The 20,790-nt window shown below is 40.8% G+C and overlaps 1 protein-coding gene across 1 annotated transcript in view; it reads left to right on the top strand.

Annotated features, from left to right (window-relative positions):
* The window catches only part of mkxa (mohawk homeobox a), a 44,485-nt gene that overhangs the window by 1,939 nt on the left and 21,756 nt on the right, over positions 1-20,790 (top strand). Inside the window, exons 3-5 of the mRNA XM_053510927.1 lie at positions 3,263-3,422; positions 8,147-8,300; positions 12,348-12,677. Of these exons, the coding sequence (XP_053366902.1) occupies positions 3,263-3,422; positions 8,147-8,300; positions 12,348-12,677 (644 nt within the window). The remainder of the gene's footprint in view (positions 1-3,262; positions 3,423-8,146; positions 8,301-12,347; positions 12,678-20,790) is intronic.

The raw sequence follows: 20,790 nt of genomic DNA, 5'->3' as shown, positions 1-20,790 counted from the left end.
GAATAATTCACCAAAAAACAAGCAAAAACAAATAATCACAATGTATCTCTCTCTCTCTCTCTTTAATTATCTAACAACAGGGTCATGCACGAGTTAAACCAACTTAGCATCCTATATAAGTTTGGTAGCATATTAAAAAAAAAGACCCACACACACTGAGTCTGTTTCTAATAAATAAACATTTCCTTGAACGTAACGTGTGGTCCAGTCGATCAAGGCTCCTTTTGTAGTGGGAGAGTGAAAACCTTTTTTTTTTTTTCTCTCTCTCTCTCTTTTTTTTTTTTTATATATTTTTTAAAACCTCCGGATCCATTGGTGTTTAACCATGTCTTTAACATGTTTACTCTGTGTGTGTGTGTGTAGGGCTGTGAGTCTTTATTTGTACTGTGACAAGTGCTCTCTGTTATACAGGAGCGGATATCCATCAGAGCAGAGCAGAGTGTTATTGCATGTCACACACTTCGACACGCCGTCCAGTAGTGTGTGAGTTCTGACACGTCCGGCGGGGAGTATCAGAGTTAATGAAGAAAATTTAATACAAACATTAGCTCCGTGTGTGTGTAGGTATGTGTGTGTGTGTAACTTTTCCTTAAGTCAGAACTGAGAACAGAGAGAGGGCGAGCGTTTCTTTTTTAGCCTGTTCATACACATCTGAGTTACAAGCAAAATATTATTTTGCCGAACATGATCCTGGAGGGTTCGGGGCACAGGAAATGTGTTACATGTGCACTGGAGGTTTGTGCTGGAAGATAAGCAGACGGACAGCGCAGTGCCATAGTGACATCTACAGGTTCGAACCATCACCTGGTACGAGAAAGTCACTGCGTCTGCACTCGTAGTCCTGCAGCTCTGACTGGAACACCAGAGGACATGAGACGAGTTCGGGACTAAATCCAGAGCGCAGATTTCTCACCAGATGTTTAGGTCTGGTTTTGTTTGTTTGTTTGTTTACTCATTTTATTTATCACGTAACCTATTCCCAAAAGTACCATTGTACGAAGATATATATACCATATATGTCTTTCTTCAAATTCGAAAATGACTTAGAAATCATAAAATGCTTTAAATTCTACAGAAACACAAACTGGGTGTGTTTTAATCCTGATCTAATTTTTTAACCCCTGATTCTTACAGCTGTTTTATTTTATTTTATTTTAACAGTGCGAAAAAGATTAGAGTATGAATGCAATGAATGAGTCTTATAGTATAATATATATAATCTGTATCATTTCATATCCAGTTTTGTCTCGCTGGTTTTTCAGAAATGATCAAAAGCATCTCATTGTTAGAGTTATTATTATTATTATTATTATTATTATTAATATTTTATAATGAAGTGTTAAGCGTCCTTATTTAACTCTTCTACTCAGACAGATTTTTGTCTCTGTATCTCCTTTGGGTCTTTCTTATTGTTTGGATAAAAAGTGCTAGCATTTAGTCGAACTTATTTCGCCGTAGATGATTCGGTGATGAATCTCCTCGACTGTACTGACGCCGTGCCCGTGCTGCACGAGCTCCTGCTGGTCCCCGGACCTCCTTTCAGAACCGTCGACAGCTTCTTAACAAAAACACGCCTCTAGCGTTAAACCGAACCGAGTCCTGGGGTGTAGTTTGTCCTCTGGCTTTGCTGTAGCGTGATAAATCGCATTTCAAATACGTTTGCATGTGCAGAAGTCTCGGAGCGGGTCTCGGCTTTTTCTTAGTTTTTTATTATTATTATATATATATATATACAATGATTTTTGACTTCTTTTTAAAAACTGGCTCTCTAACTCTATGAGTTTTTATGATCATAAAAAAAAATTGTACTCATGGGATGCGTCTCATTTATCTACACTGTCTAGATGTGAAAGTATTAAATACAACCCACCTGTGGAACCCACCTGTACCCGGGGAGTGTGTGTGTGTGTGTGTGTGTGTGCACTGCTCTGGTGTGACACATTCATTTCAGTATGACTGTATTAAAAGAAAACACTTTAGCGTCTCCAGATGTCTCGTTAGGACAGATGTGCAGAGCGTCCGCGCGTCAACATCTGTGTCGAACTCTGAGACCGAGACTGAGGAGCGTTAAATTAAAAGATCACAGGAACGATATCAGACGATACGAAAGTGTTGGATTTCATATTTTTAAGCAGATTTAAAGAGCGAAAATGAATGAAGAGCTTAAATTAAATCAGCGATTCATTTTATAATTTTTTTTTTAGACAGGACCTGGGGAAGAGCCAGCGCTCCATGAATCCTGATTATTATTACAAAACTGATGGATTTATTTTTGTATTGTTACACCGAGGCGCTTTTATCGCGTACACTACCTCCATGTACACACACTGTTCCATTAATCAGGAATTTTTATTTCTTAATTTCTACATTTATTTTCTATATGTTATGGTATAGTGACGCTGTGGAACATTTTGTTTATGATATTAAATTTCTGTCCGTAGCAGTTAAGCGTTTTTTCTCATGATTCAGAATTAAAAAGTGCATCTTGTTCTTTTTATAAGGATTTTAAATGTTTTCTGTTTTTGAGGAATGAATAAAATTTAAATCATGATGCCACGTGACCGTAGAGTTTTGTTACTCGATTTATAAAACTTATTGTAGTTGTTATTATAGTTTATATTATATTTAATCATAATGCACTAGCCATATATATATATAATTGCATGGAGTTAATTTAAACAACAAGAACTAAATAGGATGAAAAAAAAAGCTGATGGGATTTATTTAATTAATTTATAATTTATTTATTAACTCATCACTCACTCACTCATCTTCTATACCGCTTAATCCTGTATTTAGGGTCGCGGGGGGCGGAGCCTATCCCAGGAGGCTTAGGGCACGAGGTAGGGTACACTCTGGACAGGGTGCCAATCCATCGCAGGGCACACACACACACACACGCTCATTCACACACTACGGGCAACATGGGAACGCCAATCAGCCTAACCTGCATGTTTTTGGACTGTAGGAGGAAACCGGAGAACCCTGAGGAAACCCACCAAACATGGAGGAATTCATTTATTTATTTATTTATTAATTAATTATTATTTAGTTGTCGTTTTTTTTCATTAACAGAGGTGCAGATAGAAAACACCGTTACACCAAATGACCTGAAATAATTCCTTTAAATTCTTCATGTTTTAATGTTCATTAGGATGTTTTCAGGTCTTTGTCTCGTTCTGCTGCTTGTGCCGGTCTGTACGGGTTAATAAACACCGTCAGGTTTTAATAGAGGATATTCTGCAATGTCCTCACCTCTCAGGTCTCGTCAGGGCGGAGGAAAGGTCCGTCATAAGCGCCAGGCTCTCCAGGACATGGCTCGACCGCTCAAACAGTGGCTGTACAAACACCGCGACAATCCGTATCCCACCAAGACCGAGAAGATCCTCCTGGCGCTCGGCTCGCAGATGACCCTGGTGCAGGTGAGTGACTGCCTGTGTGACACACACACACACACACACACACACTTCTGTTAAATTCTGTGTGCAGGTCGGTCAGATGGTGTTGATTAACGTTCCATAACGTCGGCTTTGACAGATGTGTTTCTTTGCGACACGTGAATACTCGATGGTTTATTTAACAGTGGGATAAAGTTTAAGTGGAATAAAGCGCTGTTATAGGAAATTAACCATCTTGAGGTGGTATCCTTGATATCTACTGTACAGTGTTCTGAATATGAAACCCTATTTATGGAATCATATACGATGGTTTAAAGGCTTTATGTTTAGAAGTGTTACTCTAAGTGTATACGCTGCATAACACATTCAAATAATACAAGAAAAAAATACTTTATTTATTTAAAGCCGGGTTAATAATGCACTATAATAAACATAAGATTTATAGAAGAAGATTGACAGCTCATATCTACTGTATAACAAACTATGAGTGTTATAATGCATTTATAAGCTTGTATACAAACTGCTATAATTACTTATACAAGTGCAATATTCTGATATATTCCTATATATATTTATTATGCATTATACTGTTATATATTAGCGTTATGTTTTAGAATGTGTATTGTTATTGTCATGTGTTATTTACAGTATGAGTGGATATAAACATGTTATAAGCACTAAGTATGAACTGATGTGTCATTTAACAAGTTATAAATAATACCACCAAACAGTAATGTTAATGTAATCAATAATTATATCAATCATGTGCGTTATAACACATTGTGAATGTAATCATAGTGTATGAAGTTCATTATGATTATGAACAGATATAATTTCGTTAGGTCTAATGATAGACAGTCGCATGCTTTATAATGAATGATTATACAGAGAAGAATTAGGCGTCGTTACGTAGAACGTATTAATCACGTGTGTATACAGTCCTTTTGCACGGTACTGTACTTTTATAGATTTACGCCTGGAGTTCATCAACACTCTGTCACCAGATGGGGTTTCCATCGTAGAGCCTTTTGTCATGAATGTTGTCATTCTGTAAAAACTTCCCTCCGATCCAATCTGCGTTAAATTGCGCGTGTTTGGGTGATTACACGGCGCACACAAACAAACACATCAGCGTGAAAATAAGGCGCTGTGACTCCGCTCGACCTCGGATGGTTTAATGTGGGATTAATATGCAGCAGGCGTGAGTGTTAGCAGATGTGTGTGTGTGTGTGTGTGTGAACTCGCGTATCTACATCAGGGCTAATAACGTGCACAGACGCACAGGTCATATTTGGATCTTCGTCTTTTTGGACGGTCAGAAATCTGATCGTAGTCTTTATTCTCATGATTCCAGTTGGAGGTTTTAAAATGGACCTATTATGCAAAATTCACTCTCTAGTCGTTTTTTAGATATTCAGATGGGCCTCCAGTATGTGTGTGTGTGTGTGTGTGTGTGTGTGTGTGTGTGTGTGTGTGTGTGTGTGAGAAAAGAAAAAATCACTCTGTTTTTATCTTTTTCCTATTTGTGTATTGACTGGGGCTTAAACAAGCAAACCAAATGTTCTCCCTAATGTGACCTCATATAAGTAAAGCCCCTCCCCCGAGCTTGTTGCATAGCTCGCGAAACATAGGTGTGAGAAACAATAAAGGCTATTTCAGCTGTAGCATGAACAAACACACACTTTGGGTGAGCTCTGAGTTAACCCGTGTTAACTTGTTTGAAGAAATAGTAAAATATGGGACCTTTAATACACAGCGAGATCATGATTTCTAACGTGTGCATGGGATTTAAAAGAGACTGCATGGCTTTCCATTGAAACAGATCGATCAAAGGGACACGCGTGACGAACGCTTTTACGTAGCATTTAATACGGTATATTTGTTTAATAAAATAAGGCATCAGTGTGTTTATGTCATATTTATGGAAGGAGTCTCCAGTGTCAGAGTCTTAGTAGAGGGAAAGCTGATAGGTGGACTTCAACTTCTTTTTTGTCTCATTAACTACAAGAAGGAGGAAAGAGTGAAGCTGGTAAAGGAACAAGTGCTGATACTGTAGGTGCTGTGGCATGACGCAATATTAAAATCTATAGAAATAAAAGAAAGGTTTAGTCTTTACATCGGTCAGAACCCGCGCTCTCAATGACATCTTTACGTTTAATGCACTGGAGAACCTGAAAGCAGTCTGTCTGTCTGTCTGCCTGTCTGCCTGTATGTCTGCCTGAATGTCTGTCTGTCTGTCTGTCTGTCTGTCTAAATGTCTGTATGTCTGTCTGCCTGTCTGTCTGCCTGAATGTCTGTATGTCTGTCTGTCTGTCTGTCTGTCTAAATGTCTGTATGTCTGTCTGCCTGTCTGTCTGCCTGAATGTCTGTATGTCTGTCTGTCTGAATGTCTGTCTGAATGTCTGTCTGTCTGTCTGTCTGTCTGTATGTCTGTCTGTCTGTCTGTCTGTATGTCTGTCTGAATGTCTGTATGTCTGTCTGTCTGTCTGCCTGTCTGTATGTCTGTCTGAATGTCTGTATGTCTGTCTGTATGTCTGTCTGAATGTCTGTCTGTCTGTCTGTCTGTATGTCTGTCTGAATGTCTGTATGTCTGTCTGTCTGTCTGCCTGTCTGTCTGCCTGAATGTCTGTATGTCTGTCTGTCTGTATGTCTGTCTGTCTGTCTGCCTGTCTGTCTGCCTGAATGTCTGTATGTCTGTCTGTCTGCCTGAATGTCTGTCTGTCTGTCTGTCTGTCTGTCTGCCTGAATGTCTGTCTGCCTGAATGTCTGTATGTCTGTCTGAATGTCTGTATGTCTGTCTGTCTGTCTGTCTGTCTGTCTGCCTGAATGTCTTTCTGTCTGTCTGAATGTCTGTATGTCTGTCTGTCTGCCTGAATGTCTGTATGTCTGTCTGTCTGTCTGAATGTCTGTCTGTCTGCCTGAATGTCTGTACGTCTGTCTGTCTGTCTGCCTGAATGTCTGTATGTCTGTCTGTCTGCCTGAATGTCTGTCTGTCTGTATGTCTGTCTGTACAGCCAGATTTTGTCACATTTGAATCTTGCAAAAACTTTCTAGACAGAATCAAATCAAACTTTGCCATAAATGAAAGATTACAACCAATCTAGCATTTATTTTTTATTTTTTGGGACAAATATTGCGCTTTTTCCCCTCGAGGTGGGCGTGGCCATAGATGTCACTCAACGGAGCCAATCATCATGATAATTTAGCGTAATTTACATTAAAACTGATCGGCTTTCTATAAAAACCTTTGATATAAGAGGAAGGCGGCATGGTGGTATAGCCGTTAGCACTGTCTCCTTGCACCTCCAGGGTCCGGGTTCGATTCCCGGCCAGGCTCGATTCCCGTCTTTGCGTGCATGTTCTGCATGTTCTCCCCGTGCTTGGTGGGTTTCCTCCGGGTACTCCGGTTCCCTCCCACAGTCCAAAGACATGCAGGTTAGGCTAACTGCCGTTCCCAAATTGCCTGTCCTGCGATGGATTGGCACCATGTCCAGGGTGAACCCTCCGCCTCCCCGCAACCCTGAATACAGGATAAAGCGGTATTGAAGATGAGTGAGTGATATAAAGCACTTTATAAAGCAGTGTACATCAGAGTTCGTTACAGGGTTTGTAAGCGTATGAATCTCTTGTCTCAGATCTGGTTGTAGCGATAGTAACGCAGATCCGCTAACTTTTCTTTCCACGCTGCTACAGCAGATATCGCGGAGCTTAGCGAATGTGTCTCGCCACATGCTAGCACTCACTCAGATCTGGATTCATGCTGACAACCGGCTCTGGGAAATCTCTCTGTTTCAACTCCGATCGACTAGCGTTTGGAATCCGTGCGCTCTTTAGCCTCGATCCTCGATCGCGTAGCACGTCCAGTCCCGCTTCACACTGCATCATTTGTTTTCTCTACACGCCGCTGGTTTCCATCTCGCCTATTGAAGCTGAAGGCTGTCCAGTGCGTGGCTTTTCTTTTGTTGTTTTTTTTTTTTTTTTGAGCAGAATATGATCTCTGTAAAGCCGAGATCAGAAAGTTCAGGACGGAGCAGGAGAAAGTAAGTAGTTTAGCATGAAGAGACGGGTCCCAGTGCAGCGCCTGTCATAAGTCACTTGAAGTCTATTGGGCATGAAAAGTTATTCTAGTATGACATCTAATGGCCTCTGGTCTGCGTGAAACCGAGAAGGCCGGGTCAAATAGCGCCTTTTATTGCATGAAGACAGACAGCATGTGGACAAAGACGAGGATTATTATCAGGCAGGGGACAGCGGGGGCCAGAATAAGCACATGGGCTGTCTGTGTGTGTGTGTGTGTGTGTGTGTGTGTCAGATGGAGAAGCAAGGGACGAAAGGTGAGTTTGGTGTATGTGTGTGCGTGTGTGTGTGTGTGTGTGTGTGATAAATGTCACTCTGTGTCTTTTTTTTTTTCATTTAATAACTAAATAATCAAAGCAGTAGATGAACTATTTTTGTCTTTCATCTGCATGTGTATTTTTGTAGATAGTTTTTGATCTTGGTTCTGAAAGCTCTGCGTGTTCATGACTCGTGTTCTCATTATCACTGATTGTGCTCATTACCACACACACACAAACACACACACACACACACACACACACACACTCAGCCCTGTCTTCGGGGAAGCGAGAGGAAACCAGAGAACTGGGACACGTTACAGAAAAACTCCACATGGTGCTTAAGTAAATCTCTCTCTCTCTCCTTCTCTCTCTGTGTGTGTGTGTGTGTGTGTGTGTGTGTGTGATGGTCAGGTCTCGAACTGGTTTGCGAACGCTCGGCGGCGGCTGAAGAACACGGTGCGGCAGCCGGACCTCAGCTGGGCTCTCAGGATCAAACTCTACAACAAATACGTCCAGGGCAACGCTGAGAGACTCAGCATCAGCAGTGATGACTCCTGCTCAGAAGGTGTGACACACACACACACACACACGCACACGCACACACACACACATGCACAGAAGATGAAGAAATGTGTATATTAGGAATCAACAGATATGAATAGGAGCTTCACTGTTCCTCTTCTCTTTGATGCTCCCTTTCTTTCTCTGTTCTTTTTCCTCATTCCTTTTTTCTCTCCTCTTTCTTTCATTTCTCCCTTTCGCATTTTTTAATCATGCCGCCTTGATTTAATTTTTTTCCCTTCATTTCAACCTTGCATTTTGTGTTCATTAATCTTTTCTGTCTTTGCTTCCTTTCTATCATCCTTTCGTTTTGTTTCATTACTGTTTTCCTTTTATCCTTTGATTCATTTTATCCTTCCTTTTTGTTTTCTTCCTTTGGTTTTATTTCATCCCTTCCTTCCTTCTTTTCTTCTTCTTTCATTCTTTCCTTATATCCTCTCTTTCCTTTTCGCCCTCCTTTTCTTTTTGTCTTCACTTCCTTCCTCCTCCTGAATTTAGATTTTTTTTTTTCCCTAAACTAGAACGGCTCTCCGAGTGTCCGGTCACGACGAGAGGAATGCAGGTCTTTACACCCTTAGGCCACGCCCACTTCAGGTGTAAATCTGCGTATAGGTATTAGATTCTTCACACTCGTGTACACACAGCGGCGCTTCGTTGTCCCCAAAATTCCAGCTAAGGTCTGGTCCGGATCCAACATTCGCACTTTTAATAAGCAAACACTGGATATTCGTGATGGGACACGGAGCTGGGAGACGTTCCTTTATAAACCAACAGCACCTCGTTCTGTCCAGCACTGGCAGTCCTGATCGGCGCATTTCCCAGAAATCATTAATATCTGAAAAATAAATCTCAAGCCACTTGCAGCAAATGATCTTGAGTTTAATCACAGCCTGGGGTGAAATTCAAAAAATATTAAATCGAACCCAGTGCGGATATTTGTAGATCCTGTTATTTTTAATGACTTTGCACGTACGGAAATGTTCCTGTGTTTCTCTGGCATCGAAAAAAAATCTGAAACATTTTCATATTAAATATAATCCACTGATTATTTTTTCATGATTTATCGTGACATGTCCGGGGAGTACTTCGAGTTCAGCTGCTTCCTGGACACGGAGTTGAATCGTGAGAAATCAGTATATTTTCCTGGACTCGAGACAATCCGTACAGGACACGTGTGCTCTCTCTCTCTCCGCCGTGTCTGCGCCTGAACCCCGGCTCTCGTTGAGGAGAACAATGGAGTGGCATCAGCGTGGCTGCTGTTCGAGGAACTCTGATACCTGCATGTGGTTCTGATAAGCAGAGGCCGGGGTTATAATTGGGTTCTGGCAGAACGACACGGCGTTGTGTCCCAAACAAAAGCCGTAGGAGATCTGGCAGGAGAGCGATCCGTGCTTCGATCTGGTCCTGACTCGGCCTCGCTGGAGGAACTCAGCCTTTCAGCACTGTGTCCTGCCTCCTTGTCTCACTTACTCCGAGTCGTCCGCGTGTGGACGTCTCGTTTTAATTTGCCCAAATCTGATCCAGATGCTTTAATCCATTCAAAAACATCTCAGGGTGTGAGTGTACGCTGTACGTAAAGGAACCTGTAAAGAACCTACAGTATGTAGAAGCATTCGTCTTCTTCTGTACTCCTGTATCCTGTGGACAGGGTCACGGGGGGCCTGGAGCCTCTCCCAGGGGACTTAGGGCACGAGGCGGGGTGCAGCCTGCCCATCTATTACACGGCACATGAAGAAGCCTGGACTTTTATAAAATATGTCTAATTCGACTCTTTATTTCTTGCTTTTTTACGTTCTCCATTTGTTCTCTCATTCCTTTCTTCTCTTCCTTTCCCTACATTTATCCCTTTTGAAATTTTCCTGCCTTTCTTTTTTTTGTTCATCCGTTTAACATTGCATCTTGTCTGCATCTTTTCTCTTCCATCTTTTCCTTCCTTCCTGTTTTTCTTTCATTTGTTTTTTGTTTTCTTCCTTTTTCATCCATTGTTTTTTGTTTCCTTCTTTGTTTTTCTTTCATCCTTTTTTTATTGTTTTTATTTCATTGTTTGTTTTTTGTTTCCTTACTTTTCATCCTTTGTTTCCTTCCTGTCTTCATTCATATTTTTCCTTCCTTTGTTTTTTTTTCATCCTTTTTTGTTTCCTTCCTGTTTTTCTTTCATTTGTTTTTCTTTCCTTCCTTTTTCATCCTTTGTTTTTTGTTTTCTTTCCTCGTTTTTCTTTCATCATTTGTTTTTTGTTTTCTTCCTTTGTTTTTTTTCATCCTTAGTTTCCTTCCTGTCTTCATTCATTTTTTTTTACCTTCCTTTGTTTTTCTTTTATCTTTTTTTGTTTCCTTTATTTGTTTTTCTTTTATCCTTTGTTTTTTGTTTACTTTCTTTGTTTTTCTTTTATCCTTTGTTTTTTGTTTCCTTTTTTTGTTTTCCTTTGTTTCCTTCCTGTCTTCATTCATTTTTTTTACCTTCCTTTGTTTTTCTTTCATCTTTTTTTGTTTCCTTTATTTGTTTTTCTTTTATCCTTTGTTTTTTGTTTACTTTCTTTGTTTTTCTTTTATCCTTTGTTTTTTGTTTCCTTTCTTTGTTTTCCTTTCATCCTTTGTTTCCTTCATGTCTTCATTAATTTTTTTCCTTCCTTTGTTTTTCTTCCATCCTTCCTGTTTTATTCCACAAAAAATCTACAAACATGTCATAAGACACACAAAACTAGACAGCAACAACCGCTAGAAGTAGAGAAACAGAAACCGGATTTTGATCGAGAATCTTCAGAGCGACACTGATGAGTAATATTACATTTACATAGAAAGCTGCAACCTTAGAAGAGGATGTATGTTCCTGCAAGCACCAGAAGGTTTCCTTCACGCTACTTTAGACCAGAATAATTCTCGGGATTGACATGTAGAGAAAAAATCTTTAACGCGTCTAAACTGTGTGTGAGTTTTTGGTGTAGGTTGAATTCCCTTTAGAAAGCTATGCGCTTAGAGAATGAAGGTCCGTCGAGAACATTAAACACCACTTTAGTCTAATTTCCTGCTCTGGTTCTCATTCACGTTGACTTTCTTTTAAAAATCTGCATCAATTTCACAAATGATTTCAGATTGAAGCCCTTCAGAACGTTATACCCTTTTCCATCTAGAACTCTAAAACGTTTTCCGTTTTTTTTTTATCCCACTGGGAAAAACTTTAAATGGTCTACAGAATGTACAGTAGCACTGTGAACTAAGAGCATTAAGGGTCTACTGTACGAACTTTTCAGTGTCTGTGTAAATGAGCTACTGCTGAGCCACACCCCCGCAGAGAACATCATACAGAGCTGAGCAACAAACTTCCTATATGAGGTCACATTGGGGACAATGTGACCTCAGGCCGATACAAGAATGAAAAAAATAAATAAAAGGACAAAGAGCAGCCACGTTTCAAGTTTGTGTTTGTACACTGGAGATCCAGCGGAACGTCTAAACATGACCAAAAAGTACAATTTGGATAATAGGTTCCCTTTAAAATTCTCTGGAAGAATGTTTAAAGCATCTGTTCAGAACTCCGGCCTGGCTGGTTTCTGTTTCAAGTTGAATCCCTTTTAGGAGGCTGCAGGGTATAAAATATAGAGCGCTGAAGAAAAAGTTCAGATTGTCACTCTGATGCAACCCTTAACAGAATCCTGAAATGCTCTCTTTTACAAAAGATTTCAGATTTTAAGGATTTTAACCTGTTTATACAGCTAAAACATCTGAAAATAAAAGTAAGTTCTGTCCCTGAAGGTTTCTCCAGTCCGTCCTACAACGTAAGACCCCTAAAGGATCTGTGTGAAACCCTAAACTTCTGGGCTTAGGCATAAAATAGTCCACCATTAGAAGAAGTGACCTGATCTAGTACCGTTATGATTCGAAGCCTTACACATATCTAACTATTTGCTCTCATCTAACTCAAACGATCTTTCCTGACATTCCTTAGGAACATTTGTTGTTTTACTGCTGAACACGACATTCTATGTTAGACTTGTAATTTCTGGTCGTTAATTCTTAAACATGATTGCGTTTCCTTCCTCTGTGCCGTGCTCAGACGGTGACCCGGCCACTCGAGCCCAGACGGGTGAGTTCAGCAAGCCCATGTACCAGAGCGTCATCAAAAAAGAGGGCAGCGGCGTAGGGGCGGGTCTCCGGGCGGCCACAGACGCCTCGTTGGCTGAGGACTACGTGTCTCCGCCAAAGTACAAGAGCAGCCTGCTACACCGCTACCTGAACGACTCGCTGCGCCACGTGATGGTGGCCAACGGTGTGACGGACGCCCGCAGGAGGAACCACTCGGGCTCCTTCAGCTCCAACGAGTACGACGAGGATCTCCTGTCGCCGTCCTGCTCGGAAACCGAGGCCAACTTCGTCTACCGTACAGGTGAGACATAATAATATTTGCAGATGTGCTGAAGAAGTGATTGTCTGACTGTAGGAACGCAGCGGTGTGCGGGATTGTTGCCTCTGTGGTCGGAATATTGTTGGATGGACGTTATAGACGTGTCACTTCTTTTCCTTTCTATGTCTCCATTCAGACCTAGTGTGTTAGAAATCAACTGCTGACGATGAGATTTAAATCAAAGCCAAAGTGCTTCAGTAAGTAGTTCGATAAAAAGCAGTTAGATGGCGATAGTCGCTTGTTTATTTTGGAGCCATACGATTTGGTTTTCCCAATGTGTTCACATTATAAAACACGTTGTTCAATTCGGATTCTTTTTTCGGTCACATGCACACATCGATTTATCTTTGCTTGATGCAATAGATGTGCGTTCAGGCCTCCGAGTGGTGCAGTGGTTAAAGGCGCTCGCACTATTATCCGGAGATCGCTGGTTTGATTCCCGGGTAATGCTGTAACCTCCCGCAGCCGGAGGTCTAGAGAGAGCTGATTGGCCGAGCTCTCTCACAGGGGAGGGATGAGAGGTACTTAGTGCTCCCACATTAATCATGGCTCTACAGCCAATCAGGGGCGTCTGTGAGCTCACGCAAGCGCAAGGAAGCGGATAGCGCTTTCCTCCGAGTGTGTTACGCTAATGTTAATGTGGAGTAAGGTGGAAATCTGGGAAGGTGGGGGGGGGGGGGGTGATGCTCTGGCTGCTCTCATGTTTAGTACTGTACTCGTCATGGACTCGTTTGCAGTCGTCGACTTGTTTTTTGATGATGAAGCCGTTTTCCCAAAGGACGAGGGAAGAGTTCGAGTCGTTATCACATGCAGTATAATAAATACGCCTTTACTTCCTGAAGCTTGTCCAAGGTCAGCCAGACAGGAAGTTCAGTCAAGGGAAAGTTTCAGGGGTAAGGTTAGACTCTGAACCTCTGATTCCTGTACTAATCACGTACATTGCTTGTTGTTGTTGTTGTTGTTTGTGTTGCTGCACATTGGTTTGCGCTGATATTACGCGTAACTGCGTATTGCATGGTTTGTTTTTGTGCAAGTTGAGGTTTATAATTGATGAACTTTGTGTGTCGAGCATCTTAGAAGGCTTTTTAGGTTTTCCTTCTGCAACACAACCTTGAAGGTTCTGTGTAGAACCTCATGATTAGAATATGAAGAAGAAGAATTCTTTGCAAGCTTAAATCCCATAATGAAACAATTCAAAGTGTGAGCTACAAGTTCCCAACTATCAGCCATTATTATACGTCTGTAATACTTTAAACCTGTCAGGGGTTCAGCTGTCTGCTTGGCCATGTGATGGATTTTGGGTAAAAATAGATAGCGATGGAAAAAATGAACAATTCTGATCCTGATCCGGCTAAAGGGTTCCAGTCCTGATGAGGAAACACCCAGTTGTGAGGGTTCTCCTAGAAGATCAACCTGAAGAACCCTCTGTTTCTAAAGCTGTAAATTTCCGGATGTGTTTCCACGTGAATGCGCATGAATGCGTCCACGTGAAGGCCACAAGCGGTGTCCCTCTTCTGGGAAGTTGTTTTGGACTTTTTTTTTTTTGTATTTTATGGTTTGGTGTTTTTGAGCTCAGTCAGTAATTTTGGCTCGGTTTGGGTCTAAATCAGTACAACATGCGATTCCTAGAGCGTAAACTTCCACAGCATGAAAGTGGATCTTTACCAATACCTCCGGTCAGACTGTGTGTGTATGCATTACCCGAGAGACATAGTGTGTAAATTATGCTGGAATTTCTCTTGATAGAAACACAAAGTTTGTAAAGATTGACGTTAGCATTTCAGACAGGACTATGTACACCAGATGTACTCTGGTAATAATGAATAATAATTCTATTTTCTACGTGCACACACACACACAAACACACACACATATACACACACACACACACACACACACACAGCTGGTTTTCTATCATTGTGAGGACTCTCTGTTAAAACAGTTATTAATGCAGCTGCTGTGTATGAATGTGTGATATCCCTATGGTGTGTGTGTGTGTGTGTGTGTGTGTGTGTTAATATTACACTATGTTAATGTTTGAACTGCCTGTTTTCCACAAAATTGACCTACAGCTGTTAAAGGTTACGTTAGTTCATATTTTGTCTTGCCGAGATAAAGACCTCACACTGATATCAATCCGTCCTCACTCATCGTCTCATGCTTTTACTTCTTTCGTCCTATCTCTGTCTCTGACTGTCTCTAATCTGAGGGGCGGAGGCGTAGACACAACACTGTTTCGGGTAACACGCGCCTTCGCTCCAGCAGCCGCGCGGTGAACAGGAGATAGCTGTCGAGGTCAGAGGAGGTCAGTGTCAGGGTCACAGAGTTCGTGACAGTGTGTGTGTGTGTGTGTTGGGGATGTAAACAGAGCCTTCTTTTTCACCAGCTGTAAAAATACATACATCCATACTGTACATATATACGAACTTCTAACATCTAACGCTCCAATTCTCACTTGTTTCCTTAAACTTGACTTATCAGGAAACCACATCTCAATTCTTTTTTATTCCAAATTTCTAACTTTTTTTTTATTTTTATTTCGACTCTTTGATTATGTCCAAAGTTCAAAGTATCTTAAAATTATCATTTACAATTATAAAATGTATCTTATATATCTTAAAATATTAATTTATCTCATATTTTTTAATTCTTGACTATTTATGTTTTTTAAAAACTTTTTTTTTCTGCTAATTTTTAAGGTGATAAACATCAGATAATTATTAGCCGACATCCTCTTAATGAGATAATTTGTGCCGTTATTTGTTGACATCCTGGATAAATACATTTAAACACAAAATAGTGAATTTAATAATTATTTATCGCTGTTTAAATTGCAATTACAATATGTGTCTAAATAGTTACATTCGATTTTCCCCCCTTTTATTTCTGATTTTTGTTTTCATTTAATTTTTTTAACAAGTTTGTACAGCCCCAGTCACTTCTGGTTTCTTTTTATTATTATTATTTTAGATAAAACAAAGTGATACAAAAATTGGACTTTGTTTGTAAATGTTTCCTTTTTCTTTCAAGATTAGAAACTAATTTATTAACATTAACACATATTTCTGCACTTCTTTATAAAAGATTTTATTTAAAAGACCAAAATAATACTTTCTTTTGATACATCTTTGTATTTAAAATGTCTTATTGATACAAATTTTCAAAGAAAGATTTGTTGCACCCAGTGCTAAAAAGCAAAAATGGATTTTTAATTCACATGTACGCCAATCTGGAGAACTCAAACTGAGATAATGACTAAACTAACATTTTCAACATACACAAAATACTGTTACATGTATAATAATAATAATAATAATAAAAATAACAATAATAATAATAATAAAAATAATAATGATAATATTAAATAAATAAACAAACAAATAAATAAATAAATAAAATTGTAATTGTGTAAAAGGTCTTTCTTTTCCGGGGTATCCAATCTTCTCCAGACATGACCTGTGTGTGTGTGTGCGTGCGTGCGTGCGTGCGTGCGTGTGTGTGTGTGTGTGTGAGCAGGCTTTCACTCCAACCAAGCAGAAGCCACATTTTAATTAGTTTTTCTTGGCCTTCAGTGGACGATCAGGTGTGGTTCCTGCTTGGTTGGAATGAAAGCCTTCACACACACACACACACACACACACACGCACACACACACACACACACACAGACACAGACTCTTTCTTGTGAAGATTGGATACCACTGCTTTTGTGTGTGTGTGTGTGTGTGTGTGTGTGTGTGTGTGTGTGTGTGTAAAGGCTGCATTTGGTATTTTGCTCCTGAGCTTCAGAAAAACCCAAAGCTTCCAGTTTAGAAACCTGTAAAGTATTTGACCTGTTCCAACAGGACTAATCCTTGTACAAAACCTGTACAATATGGGTATGAGAAGGTTGCTTCATTGCTGGGATTTGCTGGCTTTCTAGTCTCGAGATCTTACAGCTCTGATGCTTTGAACAACTTCAGAGCTTCCACCGCTCGTATAATGTTTATATTTTATTATCCTGTGTGTGTGTGTGTGTGTGTGTGTGTGTGTGTGTGTGTGTGTGTGTGCAAGGAAAGAAAAAGCCTCCGAGGAGCAGGTGAGACGTCATGCACTTTACACGTCTCACTTTACACCAAGAATAAAAAATATGGCAAATCGGAGCTTTTTATGTTTCTTTCAGAAATAAATTAATCTTTAGATCGTTCAATCGAACAGCTTCCTGGTGTGTGTGTGTGTGTGTGTGTGTGTGTGTGCGCATGCTAGATCGTGGCCTATTAGAGGTTATGTGTGTGTGTTTCCCCTCTTTAAGACAGGTAGTTGTCCTCCACACCAGAACACAGCGTCTTTGTTCGGAAACAGCTCATTACTGATAATAATGTTTGCACTACGGCGTGAGCGAGATCGCGCTGCTCAGGTTCGGTTTGTCGTTTTCATAATAAAATGTGTTTCGCGTTATCTCTGGTCTGGAAGGATTTGAAATTCTGCTCTGGATATGGAGACCGAACCGCGGTGTGCGCTGACGATCTGTTTGCTCACAGGGGTTATAAAGCCGCTCGAGACGGAGGACAGAGCGCCGATCATCTTCAGAACATCTCGAACCGCTTAGCATAACGCTATTAAAATGATGGCCGTGAGCGCTCCGTGACATTCTTGATAACGTTAATAGTTTGTTTTAATGCCGAACACGTGAACACGGCACGATGGGAAAATATTTACTCAACGAGAGCTGGCAAGACACCTGCTCGATCCACATGGCCAGATTAGAAATCAGCCTGGAATTTAAAAAAAAAAGAACGATAAGGATAAAATAAAAGCTGATAGACTGATAGAAATGTTCATTAAATTCACTGTTTAGTGATTCCGGTGTGATGAGGAGAACAGGAGATGTCTTGAGCTGCAGGGACTTGCATCATTTCCATGAAATCTCTCTCTCTCTCTCTCTTTTTCTTTCCTTCTGCTGCATTCCAGAGGATTTTCATACTGCAGGCATTCAGACGATTACAGCAGAAGGCTGAGATTTCACTTGTGGCTTTTTACAGCCTCCGCTGTCTCTGTCTGTGAGCTGCATTTGCTTTTAGCGCCCTCGCTTTAGCCGGCTAGCACGAGTGCTAATGCTCAGCTGAAACTCGGCTGCTTCATGCTGTCTGTTGATTGTTAGAGGTGTGTGATTAAACTGGATCTGCAATATGAGTCACTGAATCTGGGACGTCAGCTTTCGGTTTAGATTCGAGTCGACTTTAACACTTATTAAGGTTAACTTAAAATGGTAATTTGCTTAAAACCTCTTGGACTAGAACATGGAACATGGAGCGGGAAATAAGTACATCAGCCAAAGCTAAGTTCAGTACAGAGGTACTTCTGCATACGGATTTAAACCGCTTCTGAGGCGAGTTCTTAAAACGAAAAATGTTGTATTGTGAAACGCATTTTCCCATAGGAAATAATGTAAATGCAGATAATCCGTTCCAGCCACTCAAAAATATTACCAATTTTCCAACGCTGTAATCATATTTTGCATATACAAACATTCAGAAAACATGTAAAAATGAAGTAAAATATGAAATAAATAAGATATTAAACCTCCTTTAATCTTGGCACCGGCTGCTTTAAAAACCAAACTGAAAGCTAGCTTGGGACCCATGGTGCAAAGTCTTTACTAAATCTTATAGAAAATGCAAAAAAAAAAAAAACTGAGAAAATATGTACACTTGCTTCTCTTGGGTTTCCACTGACGCAACTTAGCCGTCATACGGTTCGGCTCGGTTCAGTTGCTTAGATTCCTAAATGCTTTAGATGCCGAGGAACATTTCTTGCAAAATTCAGTTCTTAGGGCAAAACTTCTAAAGGGAGGGCATTTATATGCCAAGGTAGCACTGTACTTTCATTTTTGGGCAGTACCATTTTCTGTGTCTGTGTTTCTGTGTCTTCAGAAGTGTCCGACCTTCCAAAATGAGTCCAAGAGCACTGCGGCGACTCACACAGGAGGTCACAAGTTATGACTGGTTAGGAAAGGCATCCACATGATAGAGGCAAGGGGAAAACCAGTACTAACCCAAAAAGAACTTTATATGGCTTATATGAGTTTTGCCACAACACACCTTTGTGTGTTGAAAAAGAGTGAGCCAAAGTTCCACCAGAGACGGATCAGAACCTGATCTCCAGTTATTGGTAGCATTTGGTTCGGTTTTAGGTCCTTAAATAATCTGAAATTTTGTCCAATCTGTTCTATTTTTACAATTTAAACAGCGAAATCATCTCAGGCTTTCCTGTTTAAACCTTTAAAATGTCTCTTTATCTCCACCGCACCATATGGAGGAGATGTATGAGAGAGGGGGGAAATGAAATAAAAATAAAAGGAGAAGGCGTCCCTGGTGGGACCGTCACAGAAAACAAGGAGCCGGAGAGTTCCAGGGCACGCGCCAGGCACTTTCTCTTAAACGATGCCTGAACGGGATGTTAAATAGCTGGAATCCTGTTCTATGTTTATCTTTCATGCGCGGTCGAGTTCAGGACGTCCTGTGTGCCCGGCCTCGCCGCGCAACTCCGTGAGGAGAGTGCGAGAGTGTGAATTAGTGCATCGGTCACGGGGAAAACCTTTTATATATACACGCCGGCGGAGATTCAGTGTTTACTCTCGGCTTCCACAAGGCACCAGGACACGTTACGCGCGCGTGTTTAAATTTCCATGAATGTGCACGTTAATAAGGTGGACGTCATTATAAATACCATCATGCTTGAGGAAGAATGAAATGCTTCAGATGGAAGACAGATGTGTAGGAGCACTCTGTATGATTTTCTTAAAAGGAAATTTAGTAGCTGAAACCGACCCCTCGCGTAAAAACGGCTTCTTGGGGAGTCTAAGATTTAAGCGCTGCCATTCGCCACCTGTTATGTGTAAATGAATCACAATGCCTGCGTCCATCCATCATCATTTAGTGGCCTGAAATATTGATGGGACGTCCGTCTGAGCCAACAGCAGTGAGCGATTTTCCTCCATAAAAAAAGCGTACTATTTATAGCGCGCTGTTAGCTCCTAACGAGCGCGATCCGTTTGAAATGGAACGGGATGGCCAGGATCGGTGCAATTACTCTTATTGTCTTGCAATTTTTGCCTCATTTGAAATTCGCCATCGTTTTTCCATTATTAGGAATTCCCTCTCTTGCCTGAAAAGTGAAATAGAGGAATAAATGCCGGCTTTATGAGCTGCGATGAGAATTGGGAGAAAAGAAAACAGAAACGAGAGCCATACACGTAATATCCTGCAGTGTAATATCATTCTAGTTTCCAGCAGGGCTCTCTCATTTCTGCGGCTCTCGTCGTGCTCTAAGTTGTTTTGTTTTGTTTGTTTTATTTCAACCAAGAATGTCACGTGTTTTCGAACATGAAAAGAGGTTCTCTTTTTTTTTTCTTTAGTTTTTTTTCCCAAGGTCAGTCGACATTAAGCAGAGACTGGAGGCAGAAATATGTTAAATAAAAACAGTAATGTCTGACAAGGCCTCTGAGACTCATACGTGCCAGTCACTTATTGAATACCAGAGTCTAATTTCACTCTGACATAAAAGAGAAAACACTTTAAAAGTCTTTTCTGGTAGATTGCAGCTCTTCGGTGAGGGCCAGCAGACGGAGCAGCCAAGCACGAGAGCTCGGGCCAGAGCAGGTGAGCTCTTCTGAGTCTCAGAGCAACACGCCAACCATCTACAGGCCACATGTAAAGGATGAAGTGCGGCCATCGTTACTGTAGAAGTCGCTTCCACAACAGGAACCTCCTCAGAAATCCAGGAAATTTTGTAAGGGACTTTAGGTGTTTATCAAATCCAAGATGCAAATGTACAGTATATACGTTTTTTTTTATATCCAACCCACAACCAATGTCAGGAACCTTTACTGCAATGCTCAGGCAGAAGGTTTATCAGGAAGCGATCAGGAACCGATCGGGAAGTTAGGAACCTTGGGTTATTTCCATTGTTTTAGTGCACGCTTTCACTGCAGGAACTTGTTCAGCTTTGTCTAAATCCACGCACTGTACATCACCGGTCACATTTCCTTTATTGAAGCCCATAAAGCAATCTCCAGAACTCAGGAACCTTAGGTGTGTTTTCACTGCTGCGATCTT

The sequence above is a fragment of the Clarias gariepinus genome, chromosome 14, assembly GCF_024256425.1.
Source record: "Clarias gariepinus isolate MV-2021 ecotype Netherlands chromosome 14, CGAR_prim_01v2, whole genome shotgun sequence".
Taxonomy (NCBI): domain Eukaryota; kingdom Metazoa; phylum Chordata; class Actinopteri; order Siluriformes; family Clariidae; genus Clarias; species Clarias gariepinus.
Note: the sequence above shows the minus strand (reverse complement) of the source record. Positions and strands in the feature narration are given on the sequence as shown.